This window comes from Camelina sativa, chromosome 12 (genome assembly GCF_030686135.1).
Source record: "Camelina sativa cultivar CO46 ecotype springtype chromosome 12, ASM3068613v1".
Taxonomy (NCBI): domain Eukaryota; kingdom Viridiplantae; phylum Streptophyta; class Magnoliopsida; order Brassicales; family Brassicaceae; genus Camelina; species Camelina sativa.
Genome location: NC_141891.1, coordinates 11,217,142 through 11,235,126, shown reverse-complemented (window position 1 = coordinate 11,235,126; position 17,985 = coordinate 11,217,142). Strand labels below are relative to the sequence as shown.

General features: G+C 44.6%; 1 protein-coding gene and 1 pseudogene across 1 annotated transcript; one reads left to right on the top strand and one right to left on the bottom strand.

The window, feature by feature from the left end:
• LOC104733419 (vesicle-fusing ATPase-like) overlaps nt 1-15,844 on the bottom strand; it is a 28,636-nt pseudogene extending 12,792 nt beyond the window's left edge.
• LOC104733418 (uncharacterized) lies at nt 15,807-16,586 on the top strand. Its single transcript, XM_010452996.3, has 3 exons — nt 15,807-16,032; nt 16,129-16,167; nt 16,258-16,586. The coding sequence occupies exons 1-3, from the start codon at nt 15,895-15,897 to the stop codon at nt 16,348-16,350; spliced, it is 270 nt and encodes an 89-aa protein (XP_010451298.1). The 5' UTR covers nt 15,807-15,894; the 3' UTR covers nt 16,351-16,586.
• The last annotated feature ends 1,399 nt before the right edge of the window (nt 16,587-17,985 follow it).

Genomic DNA, 17,985 nt, shown 5'->3' with positions numbered 1-17,985 from the left:
ACAGTCGTCCCTGGTTATATAAAGCCGAGTCCAACTTGCACAAACGGGTAAATCGACTGTCCTGAGTCGTACCTAGTTAAAGCCGAGTGATAACTCGCATAGAAGAGATAAGCCGACCACCACGAGTCGCACTTTCAAAAAAAATAGCACTTCAAACTCTAAAAAAAAAAAAATTATATTATTCAGTAAGGGGAAGTACAACAGTCTGATGCGGGTGCCGACCCTATTACGGCACATAAAAACAAAAAAAAAAAAGGGAAAAATGAGTCATTCAACTCCGAGATCGGTGTTGGAAGGCTCATTAAACTCCAGACCGCCAATTACGGTCTGCCAATGACGGCACGATTCCTTTACGTCTTTCAACAGGTCCATCGGAATAGTCGCGCCTCGTCCAATCATATCCTTGAAGTATGCACGAATCCCCTCGACGCGATTAACCTCACTAAAGTAGTGACTTGTGCTCTCCAGCTGCGTGATGTAACGACGAAGCACGTCGATACGAGCTCGGCAGGCCTCGATCTCCTCCCGTTCTTCAAACGGCCTTCGACCAAAGGAATCAAGGTCGCCTTGCTCGAGTGTAGGAATCACCACTTCTGCAAAAAAGTCTTCGTGCCAGGTACGCTCGTCCAGCAACCGATCCCATCTCCACTTTGGGACGAAAAACCTTTCGTCATTCAGCACTTCAAGACATTCCACTGTCCCGTCCACACGACAGAAGTCGTAATAACGTTCGAACGAACGACGGGTAGCGATGATGTAAGCTCTTAGCCGCTGGATGCGAGCGTTATAGTAGTTGAGTTCCGACTGTATCACCTCGTCGGACCTAACACCAAGCTGTTCCCGCGCCCTGCGCAACCACGCCGCTCTAGTTGTCACTGGCATTGGAATGACTTTCTCTTCCCTACAAAAGCAAAACACTCATCAAGAAGACAAAACTGGAGCAAGAGGCAGAAACTATTTACAGAACAAAAAACACGAGTCCCAACAGGCGCAAGTTCCAAAAAAGAGGTATTTAATGAACAGACGCAAGTTTTTAAGAAAAAACAGAGAAGGCATTCAATGACCGATAAGCAGCGTTTAAAACGAGGGGGCATTAAATGAAACCCTCAATAAATGCCCCAAGGATGAGCGTGAGTTTTTCAAGGGAGCCGACCCCTAAACACGGCGCATAAAAGGACGTGGGAGCCAACCCCAAAAATACGGCGAACAAAAGGTAGTACGAGGGAGCCGACCCTCAACACGGCGACAACAGAAGAATCACGAGACTAAGCCAGCAACCGGAGACTCGTGCCCGGGAGTTGACGGACGTGGTAATCCTTCGGCATGATGGTCCGTAACTTGCTCCTCGACTCCATCAGAAGGGTGGTCGTTGACTTGCACCTCAGCTCCATCAGAAGGACGATCGTCGACCTTCTCCTGCTCGTCCAGTTCTTCACCCCCAATCTCCCCACTCTCCGACCCATCGTCCCCCCCCCTCGTCATTACAAACCTCGGTATTCCCGCTGATTGGGGAAGCGATCCAAGTCGGAATTGGGGGAAGAGGCCCGGCAACAATCTGAGACATGTCGAAGTCAGCTTCGGTAATATCCGGCAGATCGAATTTTTCAACCTCGCCCTTCAGTTGGTTCCTCACGGCCATAAATTGGTCCTTAATCCCCTCATCGAGTAAGGAAATCTGACCCTCGGCGACGAGCGTTTCGAGCATCTGGACGTTCCCAACGGCTTGGTTATATTCAAGGAACTTCTCCCGCGATGCTTCAACCGCTTCGGCGTAGCTTTTGTGCTTCGATAAGAGCCTCTGCACGCGACCAGCCACCTCGTGAAAAGCATTGATTCGCTCGTGGTGCCCATACTCGTCACGCCGATCCCTAAGCCTCCTCGTCTCCGAGTTAAGGGTGAGCTTCAGACCGTTACAGGCAACTTTAGACTCCTCAAGCTTCGTCGGAAGAGAGTCTCGCTCTGTGATCAGCCCGCTCCGGTGATGTTCGAGTTTGGCCACAAGGTCGCTAAGTCTCTGGTTGGACCGCACCGCCTCCCCCAATTGCGCCTCGAGGCGCTCGATCCTCTCACTCGATGCCCCAGAACGCTCACCTTCCAAGTTCCGAACACGACGCTCATAGTGAGAAGCCATACGATTAATACGTGCAATAAACTATCAAAAAAGAAAGGGAATGAAAACCATAAAAAGAGATAAAATAAATAAAGCAAGATTTAAAAAGCAAGTTGGTTTAACCGACAAACCTCAAAGGACGCTTGAGCAACGTCGGCTACCGCGTCGGCCTCTTTCATCTTCTTAACAGCAGGAAGACAACCTTCACCAAAGTGGACGAGCCCCAGAGGACTGCGAGTCATCCGGAAAAGGACGAGCCCCAGAGGAATGAGCAAAATTCCAGCTAAAGTCGGTCAACTTAGACTTCTTTGGTGGGGCAGACTGCTCTTATTCAGGGCCATCCTTCCTCTTCTACGAATTTTTCGGCACCTCGGCGATGCGACCAGGAGTCCCGTCCACCTTCCTCCTTGGAAGTGTCTCCTCAGGACCAATGTGGCGATTCGGTGGAAGGGATCTTGGACGCATCCTCGAAGGGTCGTCCACAACTTGACGAGGGGAAGGAGGAACCCTTTTTGACGAACCAGAGCTTGGGGGATTGGCACCCGGACGAGCATCCTGACGGGGAGCGGAACGAGGCAACGGCTCTGGAGCTCGGCGGTAGCGAGCGGATGCGTTAGGGACGTTCAAGTTCAACTTTCCCATAATCTCGGCTAAAAAAAAAAAAAAAGAGGAAGAGACGGCGTCAGAACACCTTGTCTTTGGCTAGAAATTGGCCTTCTCGAACGAAGCATGTATACGTATACGTACGGATTTAAAAGAGTACCTCTTTGAATTCGGCTAGAAATTGGCCTTCTCGAACGATCTCTCCTACCTTCAGTGCCCGGCCAAACGTAAGGACAGTGGAGCCTAATCGCGTCTATCTCGGCTTGAAATGAAGAAGGGTATGGAAGCAAACACCTTGGAACAACAACTAAAAAAAAAAAAAAAAAAAAAAAGAGAAAGGTGTTAAGCAAAACCAGAGGACACCACAAACAAAAGATAATTAGGCAGGAATGGTCGGCTACCGGGTGAAGGGTTCCACCCAGAAAACCAAGGAATGGAAGGATCCTCCATAACCCCCGCGGCAACTTTTAGATAGAAGTACGAGCCTTTCCAATTATATGTTTTGCCCTTGGCACCCTCGACGAGCGTCGTCTTCTTTGCCGACGCCAGATGATAAAGCCCGGGAGTTTTATTCCGATTCGACGGATTCAGACACGTCAGCTCCTCCAAGTGATCACAACTGAGCGTGACTCCCGCAGCCTCGGCCATGATCGAAAGACCGATGGCATTTCGGAAGGTCGCCGGGGCGAATTGAGAAATAGCCGCCTTACGACGAGCAAAATACGTCATCAAAAAGGACGGAAGAGGGAAAGTAAGTCTGCACTCGGTGAAGTATTTTTCTGAGAGACAAATAAAGCCGGAAGGAGCATCCCAGGGACGCTGAAATGAAGCCGGAATCAAAATCTTCGGGTTAGTGTTTAGCTTCCCGATACGAACCGCGTCAATTGCCGCGTCAATTTTCAACGACGACGGAGGCATGTGATTGAAAAGATTTACTGTGGGCAAAGGGACGTCATCCAAATTAGGAAAAGACGGGTCATCGATTAATGGCTCGTCGATCAAGGAGGGAATCTTGCAAGGGAGCCCCGACGAACTAGGGACTGCCGACCCAGGAGCAAGACGACGCCTAATCTCTTCGAATCGAGCCATGTCTGAATTCGTCGAAGACGAATCAGAAGAACTCAGCGAACGAGTCCGCCGACGAACAAATCTAGTGGAGTCGCCAGATTCTGAAGTCGTAGCTCGTCGAAGGAGACTCCCGGCAGAAGGGTTAGACGACGAGGGTCGAGGGGAATTCATAACGAAGGGCGCGACACACAAGAGCAAAATAACGACGAGATGAGGAGAAGAGAGAATACCTGAGCGATGAAAGCACCAACGAACTCGAGAAGATGAGAATGAGAGAAGCGGAAGGAAGGTATTTATAGGAGAAGAAAGGAGAATCAGGGAACGTAATCATTACAGCACGCGCCCAATGACGATACAACTTCCGGACTTCACGCGCGTCAAAGCGCCGCATACGGTGATTCGACCCAAGAAACCATTCCTTCACGCGCGACCTTTCTTTGCCCAATCAAAGAAGCGACCTTTCATCTTCCCACGCGCGGTCCTTTGCCTGAAGACTACGAACCAGAGGCGAAGGGGGGACTACTGTTGGGGGTAGATCCCACCCCAACAAAAGGCCTGGCCCAGCAAAAGGCCCAAAATAGGCCTCTCAAGGAAGGAGGGGTATTATGGTCTTTTGCTGGACGAACCGACACGATTCCCTATAAATGCAGGCGTACGGCCTTTGAAAAAGAGGATGGGAAAAAAGGCAAGAGAAGTAGTACAGCAAGTACAAGAGCCCCAGCTCGTCCAAGCAGAAGTCAACGGTTTTAGAATCAATCGCTCGAAGAATCGACGAGATAACAGCTCGTCTATTATCCTCGTCCATGTTTGTAGCTCGTTTACGTCGTGTTGTAACCCGTCTTTTGTGTCTCGGCACCAATATAATAAAAGAGAACTTCGACCCTCCTTTGACCGAACTAAACATACTAATTGTGACTGATCCTGACATCAACACTAACATTGGCCCTTTCTAACATGAATGAAAAATAAGTGAGTTGCAAGGAAAACAAATTACCTTCTTTGCATCTTGTGTCCTCAGTAGTGGAACAGAGTATGTGACTGAGAAAGCCTTACCCAAACCAACAGCTTTTATGAACTTTAATTCACTTGTTCTACCAAGTACAAGAAGTTTGCTCCCCTATCAACCAAAAAAAAAACATTAACCAAATTAGAGATATTATGTGAAAATTACTTAAAAATTTGTAACCCAGAAACAAACCTCCGGGGGAAGCTGATTGAGAAAGATAAGCAATGTTTGAAAAATCGTGTTTGAAAACCGTGGTCCAATTTCTGAGTATTCCAACAACCTACAAATGTTAGCAAAGTAGGCATAAATAAGAATTCATGAAACCAATCAAGTAATGGAAGGAAAGAAAGAGTAAAGATGTATGCACGACCTTTCAATATTGTCAAGGATAACAATGCTCGATGGTGATTTGTATGCATCCTCAAAGACCTGTTCATTCACACACCAAAACAAGAGTTAATAGACAATCAGAGCACAAAATAAAGAAGTAGCGCAAGATTTTTTAAGCTAGGACCTTAGCAATGCGAGCTGATTTTGTGCTCTACTGAAGACCAGCCATTGTCTCTGCAGACACCTGTCCAAGTGGTGAAATAAAATTATCAAACAAAAAAAAGAGGCAACAACTTATAAAGGGTCCAAAGTTACAAACCATGCACAATGAAAGAAAAGAGTGGCACTTACTATTTTAACATATGGGAAGTTACTGTCCATGCCAACGGTGGCTTCTAACGCAGTTTTCCCACTGGCCAAAGAAGCTTAGATATTGGAAAACGCTGGAAACAACACACCAAAACATAGATAACGTTTGTTTATCTTCTTTTAAAATAATGTGTGTAAGGTACGTTCCACTAGGTCCCTCAAGAAGGCAAGTGAGTGGAGGACTTGTTTGGATGACAACTTGGTCAACAAGAAACATGACTCTTTCGTAGATGAGGTTTTGCCGATCACCACAGTCCACAAATCCCTTGGGTCTATAAAAAGAAAATATTATACCAGCATTAGAACTTTTCCTTCAAGTAAGAGCATTAATTACTCAGATCAACTGATTCAACCAAATGTACCGGCAGTTTTGAAGGTCCCTTGAAGAGGCTCCAAATGCAGGCTTTACTTCACGTAATGCTTGAAGAAAATCCTCCATTGTAACTTTGATATTCTCTTCATCCACTGGTTTTGTAAGATCCTCCATGCTCAGATGTCTGTTCAAAGCATATGATGTTGCACTTTTCACAACACCTTCTAGCTCAGCACCACTGTAGTTCTTCGTCTGAGCAGCTTTTCAATTAAAAAATATTGGAAAAATCATGTTAACAGTCTAGCAAGTCTTGACGATCATAAAAAAATTTGAACAAGGTATAATCGATGAAGCATACCAAGTGATACGTTTTGGATGTTATTCTCAAGAACAGACAAAACGAAAAAGTAACAAGCTCTTTATTAGAATGAGACAACGGTAACAATGAGAGAATTTGGAGTCTCTCCCCTCCCCTTACAATGTTTCCCAAAGACAAGATGTCCTTCCCTCAACCCTCACCTACTACATAAGTACTACCCTTGATTCCCTGACCCTACTTCTCAGACCGTTACAGCTAAGAACAGTAAGATAGTGATGTTTATTCCTTACTAAGCTACTAGACCCTTCTTCAAGGCCCATTATTCTACTGGATCCATCCTCTAGAGCTATTAGCCACTTGGGCTTTTCTTCCTTCTCTGATAGCGGTAAAGTACAGGGGGATGTTTAACCTCAAATGTATCATTACCCCCGCCTTTAAAATTCACCTTGTCCTCAAGGTGAAAATCTGGAAACTGTCCCTTCATGGTGCTGACCCATTCCCAGGAACATTCAAACTCTGGTAAGCCTTTCCATTTGATCAACACTTCATCTTGTTTAGACACCGGATTCGTACAAGTTCCCAGCACTGCCTCTGGTTCCGCTTCAAGCACCCCCTCCTCTGTCAGCTGCGTCGGGATAGATGCGGCCACGATCTGATCCCCTACTGCACGTTTCAGCTGCGACACGTGAAAGGTGGGGTGTACCCTGGCCTCCGCGGGTAGCTTGAGACGATAGGCCACCTTCCCTACTCGAGCCTCCACTGGGTAGGGTCCATAGAAACGTGCCGCTAGCTTCTCATTGATTCTCCGAGCTAATGATCTACGCCGGAAAGGACGCATTTTGAGATAAACCGACTCCCCCACTTCGAACTCGACCTCTCTGCGATTTGCATCTGCTCGTGTTTTCATCCTCTGTTGCGCTTTGTGAAGATGCTCCCGAATCAGTCCCAATACAGCTTCCCTTTCCTTGAGCTGAGTCTCCAATTCCGCATTCGAGGTAGAACCATTCTCATATTTGATCAGAGATGGTGGTTCACGCCCATAGACTGCCTGAAACGGCGTCATCCGAATGGCTGAGTATAGAACAACTCAGCCCAAGGAAGGAACCTTGACCACGTTCGTGGTTGTTCTCCAGCCAGACAACGCAGATAGGTCTCCAAACTTCTGTTGGTGACTTCAGTTTGTCCATCGGACTGAGGGTGATATGCCGTGCTAAAACAGAGATTCGTACCCGCCAAACGAAACAGCTCCTTCCAGAACTGACTGGTAAAGACCTTGTCTCGGTCCGAGACGATGGTCCTAGGGAACCCGTGCAGCCTCACAATTTCCTGAATGAAGAGATTAGCGACGTCGGTGGCCGTAAAGGGATGTTTGATGAGCAGGAAGTGGGCGAATTTGGACAGACGATCGACTACCACCACGATGGCGTTGTTACCTCCTGACTTGGGGAGCCCCTCCACAAAGTCCATCGAGATGTCTTCCCAAATCTTCTCAGGAACTGGTAAAGGTTGCAACAAGCCTCCGGGAGCCAAAGTAGAATACTTATAGCGTTGGCAAACCAAGCACGCGGCTACATGCCTCCGGATATCTGTCATCATACCATCCCAAAAGAACAGTTCCCCGATCCTCTTCTGGGTTTTCAGAACACCCCCATGACCACCAAGTTTCCCTTCGTGAAACTCCCTCATAATCAGGCCAGTTATCGCGGATCCGCTGGGTATCACCAACTTGCCTTGCCTTAGTAACCGTCCGTTGATCAAGGAGAAATCAGGGTGGGAGCTGACGTCTTGTCGCAGGTCCCTGATGATGTTCTGAAGTTTCGGATCCCTATCGACCTCTGCATAGATTTCTTCTAATTGAATAGCTGCAGGCACTGAGATGGCAAACAACGAGGGTATCACTTCCTTGCGAGAGAGGGCATCGGCAGCCTTGTTCTCCAAACCTGGTTTATACTGAATATCAAAGTCAAATCCCAACAGTCTGGTGAGCCACCTTTGATACTCCATGTTTATCTCTCGCTGCTCCAGTAAGAACTTCAAACTCTTTTGATCTGTTCTCACCACGAACCTTCTTCCCAAGAGGTAGTGACGCCACTTTTGTATGGCTAGAACTATCGCCATGAGTTCTCTTTCGTAAATGGATTTGAGCCGCTGCCTATCGGACAAGACTTGACTGTAGTACGCCACTGGTCTTTCTTTTAGCATCAACACTGCTCCCAACCCAAACCCTGAGGCATCCGACTCTACGATAAATACCTCTGAGAAATCTGGCAGTGCAAGTACGGGAACGGTTGTCATCGCAGTTCTAAGCTTCTCAAAGGCTGTTTCACTCTTCTTGCCCCATTCAAATTGATCCTTCCGCAACAAGTCCGTGAGTGGTTTAGCTATCTCGCCATAACCCTGCACGAATTTCCGGTAATATCCGGTTAACCCTAGGAACCCTCGTAACGCTTTGATATTAGTTGGAGGTTTCCAGTCCACCATCGCCTGTATCTTGCTAGGATCTGCAGACACACCCTCCGCGGAAATAATATGCCCAAGATAGGCGATTTTTGATGTACCAAACTGGCACTTCTTCAGGTTAGCGTAGAGTTGATGTTGCTGTAGCAGCCTTAGGACTTCTCGGAGGTGATCTCGATGCTCCTCCAGTGATTGACTGTACACCAAGATATCGTCGAAAAACACTAAGACGAACTTGCGGAGGAGTGGGCGGAAGACTTCATTCATTAACGACTGAAAAGTGGCAGGAGCGTTTGTCAGACCAAACGACATTACGAGGAACTCGTAATGACCGTCATGCGATCTGAAGGCTGTTTTTGGCACGTCCTCAGCCTTGACCAGAATCTGATGATAACCTGACCTCAAGTCAAGCTTGGAAAACACCTTTGCTCCATGGAGTTTGTCCAACAGCTGATCAATCATCGGTATGGGAAAGCTGTCGGGAACCGTAGCTTTGTTGAGAGAGCGATAGTCGACGCAGAACCTCCAGCTGCCGTCCTTCTTCTTGACCAAGAGTATCGGGCTGGAGAATGGACTGCTGCTCTCCCTGATAATCCCCGCAGCTAGCATCACGGCTATCTGTCTCTCGATTTCTTCTTTCTGGGCGTGTGGATACCTGAAGGGCCTCACACTCACAGGTTCACTACCTGGTTTGAGTATGATTGAGTGTTCTTTCACTCTTGAGGGAGGTAGTCCCTGTGGCTCAGAGAACACCCGAGAGTAGTCCTCCAATATTGACTGAAGGGTCTCGGGTATTAAACCCTCCCCTTCCTCTCCCGAATATTGCAGGTTGGTGCATTCCACATAGATCACCTCACCATCCTGTTGTATCGTCTTCCACATCGCCTTAAAGGAGATGGAGGCATTCGTAAGGCTGTGGTCTCCCCTGAGAGTAACCCATTCTCTTCCCACCATGAAGCTCATCCTCTGCTCGAGCCAATTTACCCTCATATCCCCCAACGTTTGTAGCCATTGCATGCCCAATATCACATTAGCCTCTCCCAAGTCCAGTGGTAAGAAGCTAGTGATCAAACTGTAACCTGGCAGTTGTAGCCGTACACATCGGCAAACCCCGCTCCCTCTTACCATAACCCCATTACCCATTCTCACCCCATATCCCGCAGTGCCTCTCGGAACTATTCCCAACCGTTGAGCCACAACCCTAGAGATGAAGTTGTGGGTAGCACCGCTGTCAATCATCACCACCACCTCTTCGCCTTGCACCCTTCCCCTTAACTTCATGGTCCGCGGGGAAGAGATTCCTGCCGCCGACTGTATCGACTGAGCCGCAAATTCCGGAACCTCTGCTTCGAGCTCCTCTTCTTCCTCGTTTCCGCACAGACCCTCGTCGTCCTCGGTAGCTACCAGGATCTGGAGCCCCTTGAACCGACATCGATGCCCCGCCTGATATTTCTCGTCGTACCGGAAGCAGAGCCCCTTAGCTCGTCGTTCGTTGGCCTCCGCGTCTGTCAACCTCCGGAATGGTGGTCGCTTCGAGTCGGAGGTTTTCGAATTAGGGATTGTGTTTTTTTCCCCATTTGAACGATACGTTGTCGTTTTGGTCTCATTTGCAACTAACTGCTTTTGAGATGCCAAACCCGTACCCGACTGGTAAGCCCCACGTGACGAGTGTTTGTCCCCATAGTTTCTTGTCGGAGTTCTGTTCGAGAGTTCCCACCTCGTCGGCGCCGGTGAATCTCCTTGACTCTCCCAGTCTTCGACCAACCTTGAGAGTTCCATCATCTTCTGCAGGGTTCTCGGTTCAAACATCTTAACCCCTTTTCTCACCTTAGGTTTTAACCCTATCACGAACGCCATTTCTAAAACTCTCTCTGAAACCTCTGGAGCGTTCGAAGCTAAAGCTATGAAATCCTTGCAGTACTGCCCTGTGGTCTCCTCCTGTCGGAGCAACAACAACCTTTCGCCGGCAGTCAAATCGTGAGTCGTTGCAAAGTTCTCAAGAACTCTGCTTTTCAGCTGCTCCCAGCTACGGAATGGGTTTCGGTCCTTCTCCCAACGGTACCACGAGAGAGCATCGCCCGAGAAACAGACTCGGACTGCTCGCAACTTCTCCTCCTCCGTGAACTCTTGTAGTTCGAAGTACTGCTCCACGCGAAGAACCCAGCTATCAGCCTCCTCTCCCTCGAACAGAGGAAGCTCGATCCGTGGTGCGAGTGGTTCTTTCTCTTCCATTGACGAGTTCCGTTTCAGCGTTTCTCCCACCTCCGTTGTGGGATTCTGCAGAGGACGCGGCTGTGTCTCCTCCCCAACGTGTTTCTCTACTCCGGAGATTTGAGATTCCTCCTCGGTCCCTTTGGAAGAACTCCACACCCTCCGGTCCTCCTCCGCCATCCGTCTTTCTAATCTCTCCAGAACATCCAACTTCCCCATCTGCTTCTCTAGAACGTCCAGCTTCCCCAGTTGTTTCTTCATGGCGCTGACGTCGGACTCCAAGCTCGACAGTTGTTGAACCTCCTTCTGGATGTTCTCCATAACTTTCTCCAACTCTTCCACCTTCTTGAGCGCCATCTTCTAGTTTCCCAAGAAAGAGTGCTCTGATACCAATTTGATACATTCAGTGGGCTTTGAGGATACAATCAGTGGGCTTTAAGGTCCAAGAGTTTCTTAGTAGTTGCTAAGCTTTATCAATTAACTAGGGTTGAGTCTAGGTAGTGTAAAGTAACTATGGTTTGGTTAGGGTTCTCATGAGTCTCCACTTATATAAGTTGTCTAAGAGAGTATGAGGGAATTATGGGGTATTTGGTGAGGTCTTTTAGGGGGAGTGGGAGGAGCTCCATTAACAAAATCCTCAGTTCCTTTGTAATTCCAGTTCTATAATCTATCAAATATATTTCTATAAGCAAATCGTATCAAATTGGTATCAGAGCAGTTCGACCCAATGGGAGATGGTGATGGTTCGGTGGAGGTTCCTGTTTATTATGGTGATGAAGATCCGGCGTTGTGGATTTCATGGGTTGAAGATTACTTCACGGACCATGGATTCACAGAAGAGACAAAGATATCCTTTGCATATGGATTTATGGAAGGTGTTGCTCTATTGTGGTTCCAGGAGTCACATGTTGCGTTTACAAGCTGGAATGAGATTAGGATCGGTCTGCTTCAACGATTCAGCAAAGGGAAAGAGAGCGTTGTGGCTGATCTAGCGCAGAGTGATGAGTTTGACTCTAAGATGAGCAGATGGACGAGCTGTTTGGACAAGCTAGAGAAATATCTCCTAGAGCCTGAGGAGTGTTTTGAAAAACCAAGTGCTGAAGAGAAGAAGAAGACTGCAGCAGCAGAAGTGGTGGTATCTCAAACAGTCGCAGAAGAAGAAGAAGAAGAAGATGCGTTGGTATCGTTGGCTAATATCTTCCAAAAAGAACAAATGGGTGTGCAAAAAGAGTCAGATTTTGAGAATAGTGAACCTGTCCGCCAAGTGTTCGATCAAATGCCTATGGGAAGACAAGGGAACACGAAGAAGAAAAAGAAGAAGAGATGGAAAACGGTTTCAACGATTGATGGGTCTGAAAGTGGTTTCAAACTCAAAGGAGATACAGGTCTTGTGAAGCTGTTGACAAAGAGGAAAGAAGAACACAAGAACTTCTATTTGCCGCAGGTGTTAGAGAGACAAATAAGCCACAAGGAGGAACAATCTGCTAAGCAAAAGAAGATAGATATCACAATGTCTCTAAACGCCCACCAAGTGTTCGAAAAAACGACCAAGGAGAAAAAGAGACAGAAAAAGAAGAAGAAACCATTTCGACTGCGTAAGGAGAACACCAGAGGTAAAACGAAGACAGAAGCAGCGAGCCCAGGAACCAAAGTGAGTAAAAACGGCCATCTAATGGTTCTTGAGAGGCCATGGAAAGGTCAAAGAGTGCTAAGAAGGAAAAATATGGTGAATGGGAAGTTTAGGAGGTGCAAGTTCAAACCAGGGAGCACAGACCAACTCAGATTTCAGTCCCCCATGAAGAACGATTTCAAAATTCAAATAATGAGGAGACTGAAAGGATGTGAAAGAGTGAAGTGTTGTGGTGTTGTGCTTGATAAGCTGCTACTGTGGGAAATTATAGTGAAGAAAAAGAGGTCACGTTTTGGGAACAAAGTAAATGGTTACCTAGTGTGTAATGATAAGCTGCTTAGTAGAGATTGGAACAACCAGAGTCAACAAGTGTGCAGTACTATGCTGATAATGGGAGTTGAAACAGCTAAGGAGAAGAGGTACTGGACTGCTAGAAAAAGACGCAGATTTCGACATAAGCACAAGAAAAAGGTAATGCTAACTTTTCACACAAAGAGAGCTCTTGTTGAGCAGGTAATCATAATGAAGGAGAGGACATGGCAGAAGCTTGGCAGAAAATTTATGAAGCTTAACCATAGCTTCCAAGCATTGATCTATGTAAAGCTACTATGGCGATTCATCACAGCTAAAAGGAAGCAGTCATTGACAAGCGGAATGAGAGCTAAGTTTAGAAAGAAGCACCATGAAAGAGAGACCTATATGATATATAAAGAAGTGCAAGGTGAGGGGTTCTATAAGACGGAGAATGGGATGCACCATAACTGTCATGTGATACGTATGATGTGGCTGCTAAAAGTTACACCGAAGGTTAATTTCTTTCTTTGTCCTAAGAAGATTCAATAGAAGAGATTTTTGTTTGATACAAAGATCAGATTGGTTACGAGTAAGGATGAAGGCTGCGGGGGTGTTGACAACATGAATCAATGGCCAATGCTAAGAATTGAGAAACTATTTGAGCCGGTCTTCAAAGCATTGGATGGGATACATGGTGTTAGCTTGGAAGTAGTTGCACTGGTTCTTACTGTTGGTTTCATGGGCGTGTTAAAAATGATGAGGGATCATTCTTCTTTGAACATTGCTGCTGAAATGGAAGTCTCAACAAAACATAACCAGACCGTAAGACTAGTTGGGATGGGTTATCGTGCTGTGTATCTAATCACTATGGCCGAAAGGGATAAAGAAAAGAATGGAGAGGCTTTGGCAAATCTTCGTGATGAGGGAAAACCTTGGGAATTAGAGCTGTGGTTTCCACATGAAAAGTTGAGCCTTGAACAGTTTATCTTATTGTCTAGCTCAGTGTTGTCATTTGCAGAGCAGTATACACAGAGAGAAATTGAAGACACGCTGATATATGAGAGATGTCAGGGACAAGTAAGAGACAGAAGGCTGAAACAACTTAAGGGATATCTCCAAGTTGAATCAAAACTGCTTGTTGTGGCCAAGGACAATCTTAGGACAGGGCATGAAGAGTTTTTGGTGAAGTGGGACGTGCTGCCAGAATATGGATATCCTTGGGAGCTCAAAAGAGGAGTTGGCTAAACAGCTTGCTCATTTCAACCTTGAGGACAAGGTTGTTTTCAAAGGCAGGGGTAATGATACATTCAGTGGGCTTTGAGGATACAATCAGTGGGCTTTAAGGTCCAAGAGTTTCTTAGTAGTTGCTAAGCTTTATCAATTAACTAGGGTTGAGTCTAGGTAGTGTAAAGTAACTATGGTTTGGTTAGGGTTCTCATGAGTCTCCACTTATATAAGTTGTCTAAGAGAGTATGAGGGAATTATGGGGTATTTGGTGAGGTCTTTTAGGGGGAGTGGGAGGAGCTCCATTAACAAAATCCTCAGTTCCTTTGTAATTCCAGTTCTATAATCTATCAAATATATTTCTATAAGCAAATCGTATCAGTTGCTCTGATACCAATTTGATACGTTTTGGATGTTATTCTCAAGAACAGACAAAACGAAAAAGTAACAAGCTCTTTATTAGAATGAGACAACGGTAACAATGAGAGAATTTGGAGTCTCTCCCCTCCCCTTACAAGATGCCCTTCCCTCAACCCTCACCTACTACATAAGTACTACCCTTGATTCCCTGACCCTACTTCTCAGACCGTTACAGCTAAGAACAGTAAAACAATGATGTTTATTCCTTACTAAGCTACTAGACCCTTCTTCAAGGCCCATTATTCTACTGGATCCATCCTCTAGAGCTATTAGCCACTTGGGCTTTTCTTCCTTCTCTGATAGCGGTAAAGTACAGGGGGATGTTTAACCTCAAATGTATCACCAAGCACTTGAAGATTGACATCAGGAGCAAGGAAAGAATTTTCCTTCATCATTTTCGTATGAATCTGAAGAATTTCTAAACGTCCAGCATCATCTGGAAGGCCAATCTCAATATGAACCTCTAACCTTCCAGGCCTGTAGGAATATGCAGAACTCAAAAAATTATTATCTATATGTCTACGAACTCAAATCTAAAGTTCATTTAAGCTAACACACAATTAGATTACAAATGAAATGACACTACTAATTAGCACAGGGGGAGGGGCCGAGAACCTTAAAAGAGCTTCATCAAGCATATCCTTCCGGTTTGTCATTCCAATAAGTAAAACATTGTTCAAGGCCTCCACACCATCTATCTGGAAAATAAAAATCTGAAAAGATAAAAAAAAAAAACAAGTCTATTTTTGGGCCAATAGCTTGATCGTTTGCAAACCTTTGTCAGGAGCTGGTTTACAATACTGTCATGGACACCTGTGCCATCCCTGCTTGATCCTCTTGACTGAAATTTTGCAATACATACAATTTATATAACTTAGTTTTAACTCATTTAGTCTACCAATTAACAATCATTGCTCAAAAAATTCGACGGTATATATGATTGTTCGCTGCACTGAAGCAACATTCTACTCTCCAAGATCAATAGGGAAGCACAAAACATGAGTGTGTTTTAAATGACCGCAGCTTTAATTAAGTCATGTACCTTACAAATAGCATCGATTTCATCGAGAATAATGACATGAAGCTCACTGTCATCACCTGAAAAGTTTAATAAGAGTGCCAAAATTAGCACACTTGCAAGAAAAGGATAACATAAAAGCACAAGTCAGATTCTTCCGCACCAAGGTTTTTCTGGTCATTCTCAGCATCAGCAAACAGGTCTCTTACGTTATTCTCTGTCTCACCCACAAACTTGCTTAGCACCTCAGGACCATTCACGATCTATATGATGTGAAGATAAGAGGGAAAGAAAAAAAGGAAGGATTTGACACATTTATACATTTGTGTTGAGAGGATCAGAAATAAACCTTTGGCTCCTTTCCATTAAGCGTTTTTCCAATTTGGCGTGCAATCAAGGTCTTGCCAGTACCAAGAGGTCCGAAAAGAAGCAGATGATGTGTATTACAGCTAACCCATCCATCAGTAGCATTAAAATTAAATACCTTCTCTTTTCAGTTTTCAGGTTTAAGTTTCCAAGTTAATGAATTGGTGTAATAGTAGTGTAATCTCTATAGGTGTAGGAGACTGCAGTGAAATATGCTACAAAGATCCTGTGGTAAAAGACCGACCATGGACTACAGTTATGGATCGTTCTCCTGGAGAGGCCAAATACTCTGAGGTATTCACACTCTTCTTAAAATAAACACTTTTCTTCAGTAAAGAGAAATAGACTGAACCGTTTCTAACTTGTATTTACATTGTTTTAAAAATTCAGAATTGCTTTCACGCATGTGTTGCAGGCTGTGGTTACAAGGTTTGTTTCCTTGCTTCGGCCTTCAGTTTGATGTCTTTACAAAATTTCTTGTTCTTTGAACGTGTGTGGCTAATTTGTGTGATCGTGCAGTTTGATGTTGAAGCTGAGATAGTCAATAAGGTGAAACCAAAGAGAAAACCAATGCAGCCTTCTACTGAGGATGTTCCTGCAACTTCAGCTTGACATATCACATATCACCATCAAAGGCTAACAATTGAAACTCCTCAATTTTTGGTATTTAACAAGTGAGGGAGTATTAATGTTCAAGGTAGCCAACTCAAAGCAATTGGTCCATAATCCATTTTCTTGATCGCTTGTAATGGAGATTGTAGAGTGTATTAGTGGGACTCGTCCCGTGGATGTCCTTATGATTGTTTTTGGTCTCTAAGGCATATTAATGAAATAGAACATCACAAAGAGCTCAAGTTCATGTTCTTAAATCTTAGCTCTTAGCTCCGACATCCCATTTGACCAGTCGAACTAAATTCTTAAACAAACTTCTCAAGGCAAAAAAAGGTTAGAACATATGTTTAACAAATTATTGTAGTTTTGTGGTGTTTTTTTTTTTTTTTTTTTTTGGTAATATATATGATGAAAATTTGAAAATTCATCAAAAATCAATAAATATGAAATTAAATTTTCTATAACATAAAAATTCACTTTTATATATCTTTTCTGGTTTGTAAATATATATTTTATTTTCCTTTTTGGTCTTATTATTCAAGATTACTAATATTAATTCAATTGATAGATCAATTATAGTTAGACGTGTGTCATGTCGTAGACAAATCCTGTTTCTAATAAGATTAGTTTTTTTTGTTGATATAATATTTTCCTTACTATAATGATTTTATAAAAATGGAAGAATATCTCACATTTTGTCAACATTTATAAAATTCAATAAAAAGGTTTCATAACATGAATAAATTCCAGTACTTTTTTTTTTTAAAAAGGGTATTCAATTTATAAAAATATATGTCTAATGGGATATGAAACAACCCTTCCCGTTTTTTTTTTTTTTTTTAATACCTTAATTTACTAGTGGTCCCATACCCACTAACATCTTAACATCAATCAATAACCGCGGATAATCAAATAAAACAAATTCCATTAAACCAAAAGAATTCCAACATTCAAATCCAATAAAGAGATAACCAACAACTAACATCCTACAATGTTCCTTTGACTTAATCTAGCAACCTAACAACAGCTAGACCACAATCAATCAAGTCTCTAGAACATCCTCCTCCTCATAGCCCTTGATTCCACGATCACACTTTTCCTTTACCTGCACACCACAAACAACAATTGAGATGCGTAAGTATTATCATAAATACTTAGTGAGGCCATCCTCCCATCTACTGGGTTATACACACAAGCAGATGAGACCCTCAAGTTCAAGCAAAACAAACAACACACAACAATACATCAAACCAGAAAAACAAGTCTCGGATAAGACTAGTGTCGACCGATGCCAAACGGTGTCGATCGATGCTACAACAAGGTGTCGACCGATGCCAAACAGTGTCGACCGATGCCCATCAAATTGGTGTCGACCGATGCTCCTGAGTGTCGATCGATGCCTCCTCTGCAGACACGATCTGCGCGAATCCCAGCGACGAACTCCGACTCCAATCAACCCAAAATCGGCTCCAATCAAGTCTAACCATCTCGGAATTCACTAGAAATCACACAAACAACGAACCCAAGCAACAAAACAACACAAACAGCAAGAAAAACACTCAAACAAGAGAGATCTCATGCTTAGATCAACCATGGTCAAGCACTCACCTCAAGAACAAGAAGTTTGGATTGAGA

Excerpts from the sequence above, each read along its gene's own strand:
- LOC104733418 (XM_010452996.3), top strand. The coding sequence starts at position 15,895 with ATGAATTGGTGTAATAGTAGTGTAATCTCTATAGGTGTAGGAGACTGC. Across the intron at positions 16,033-16,128 it reads GAGAGGCCAAATACTCTGAG|AATTGCTTTCACGCATGTGT; the intron begins GTATTCACACTC and ends TTAAAAATTCAG. Across the intron at positions 16,168-16,257 it reads TTGCAGGCTGTGGTTACAAG|TTTGATGTTGAAGCTGAGAT; the intron begins GTTTGTTTCCTT and ends GTGATCGTGCAG.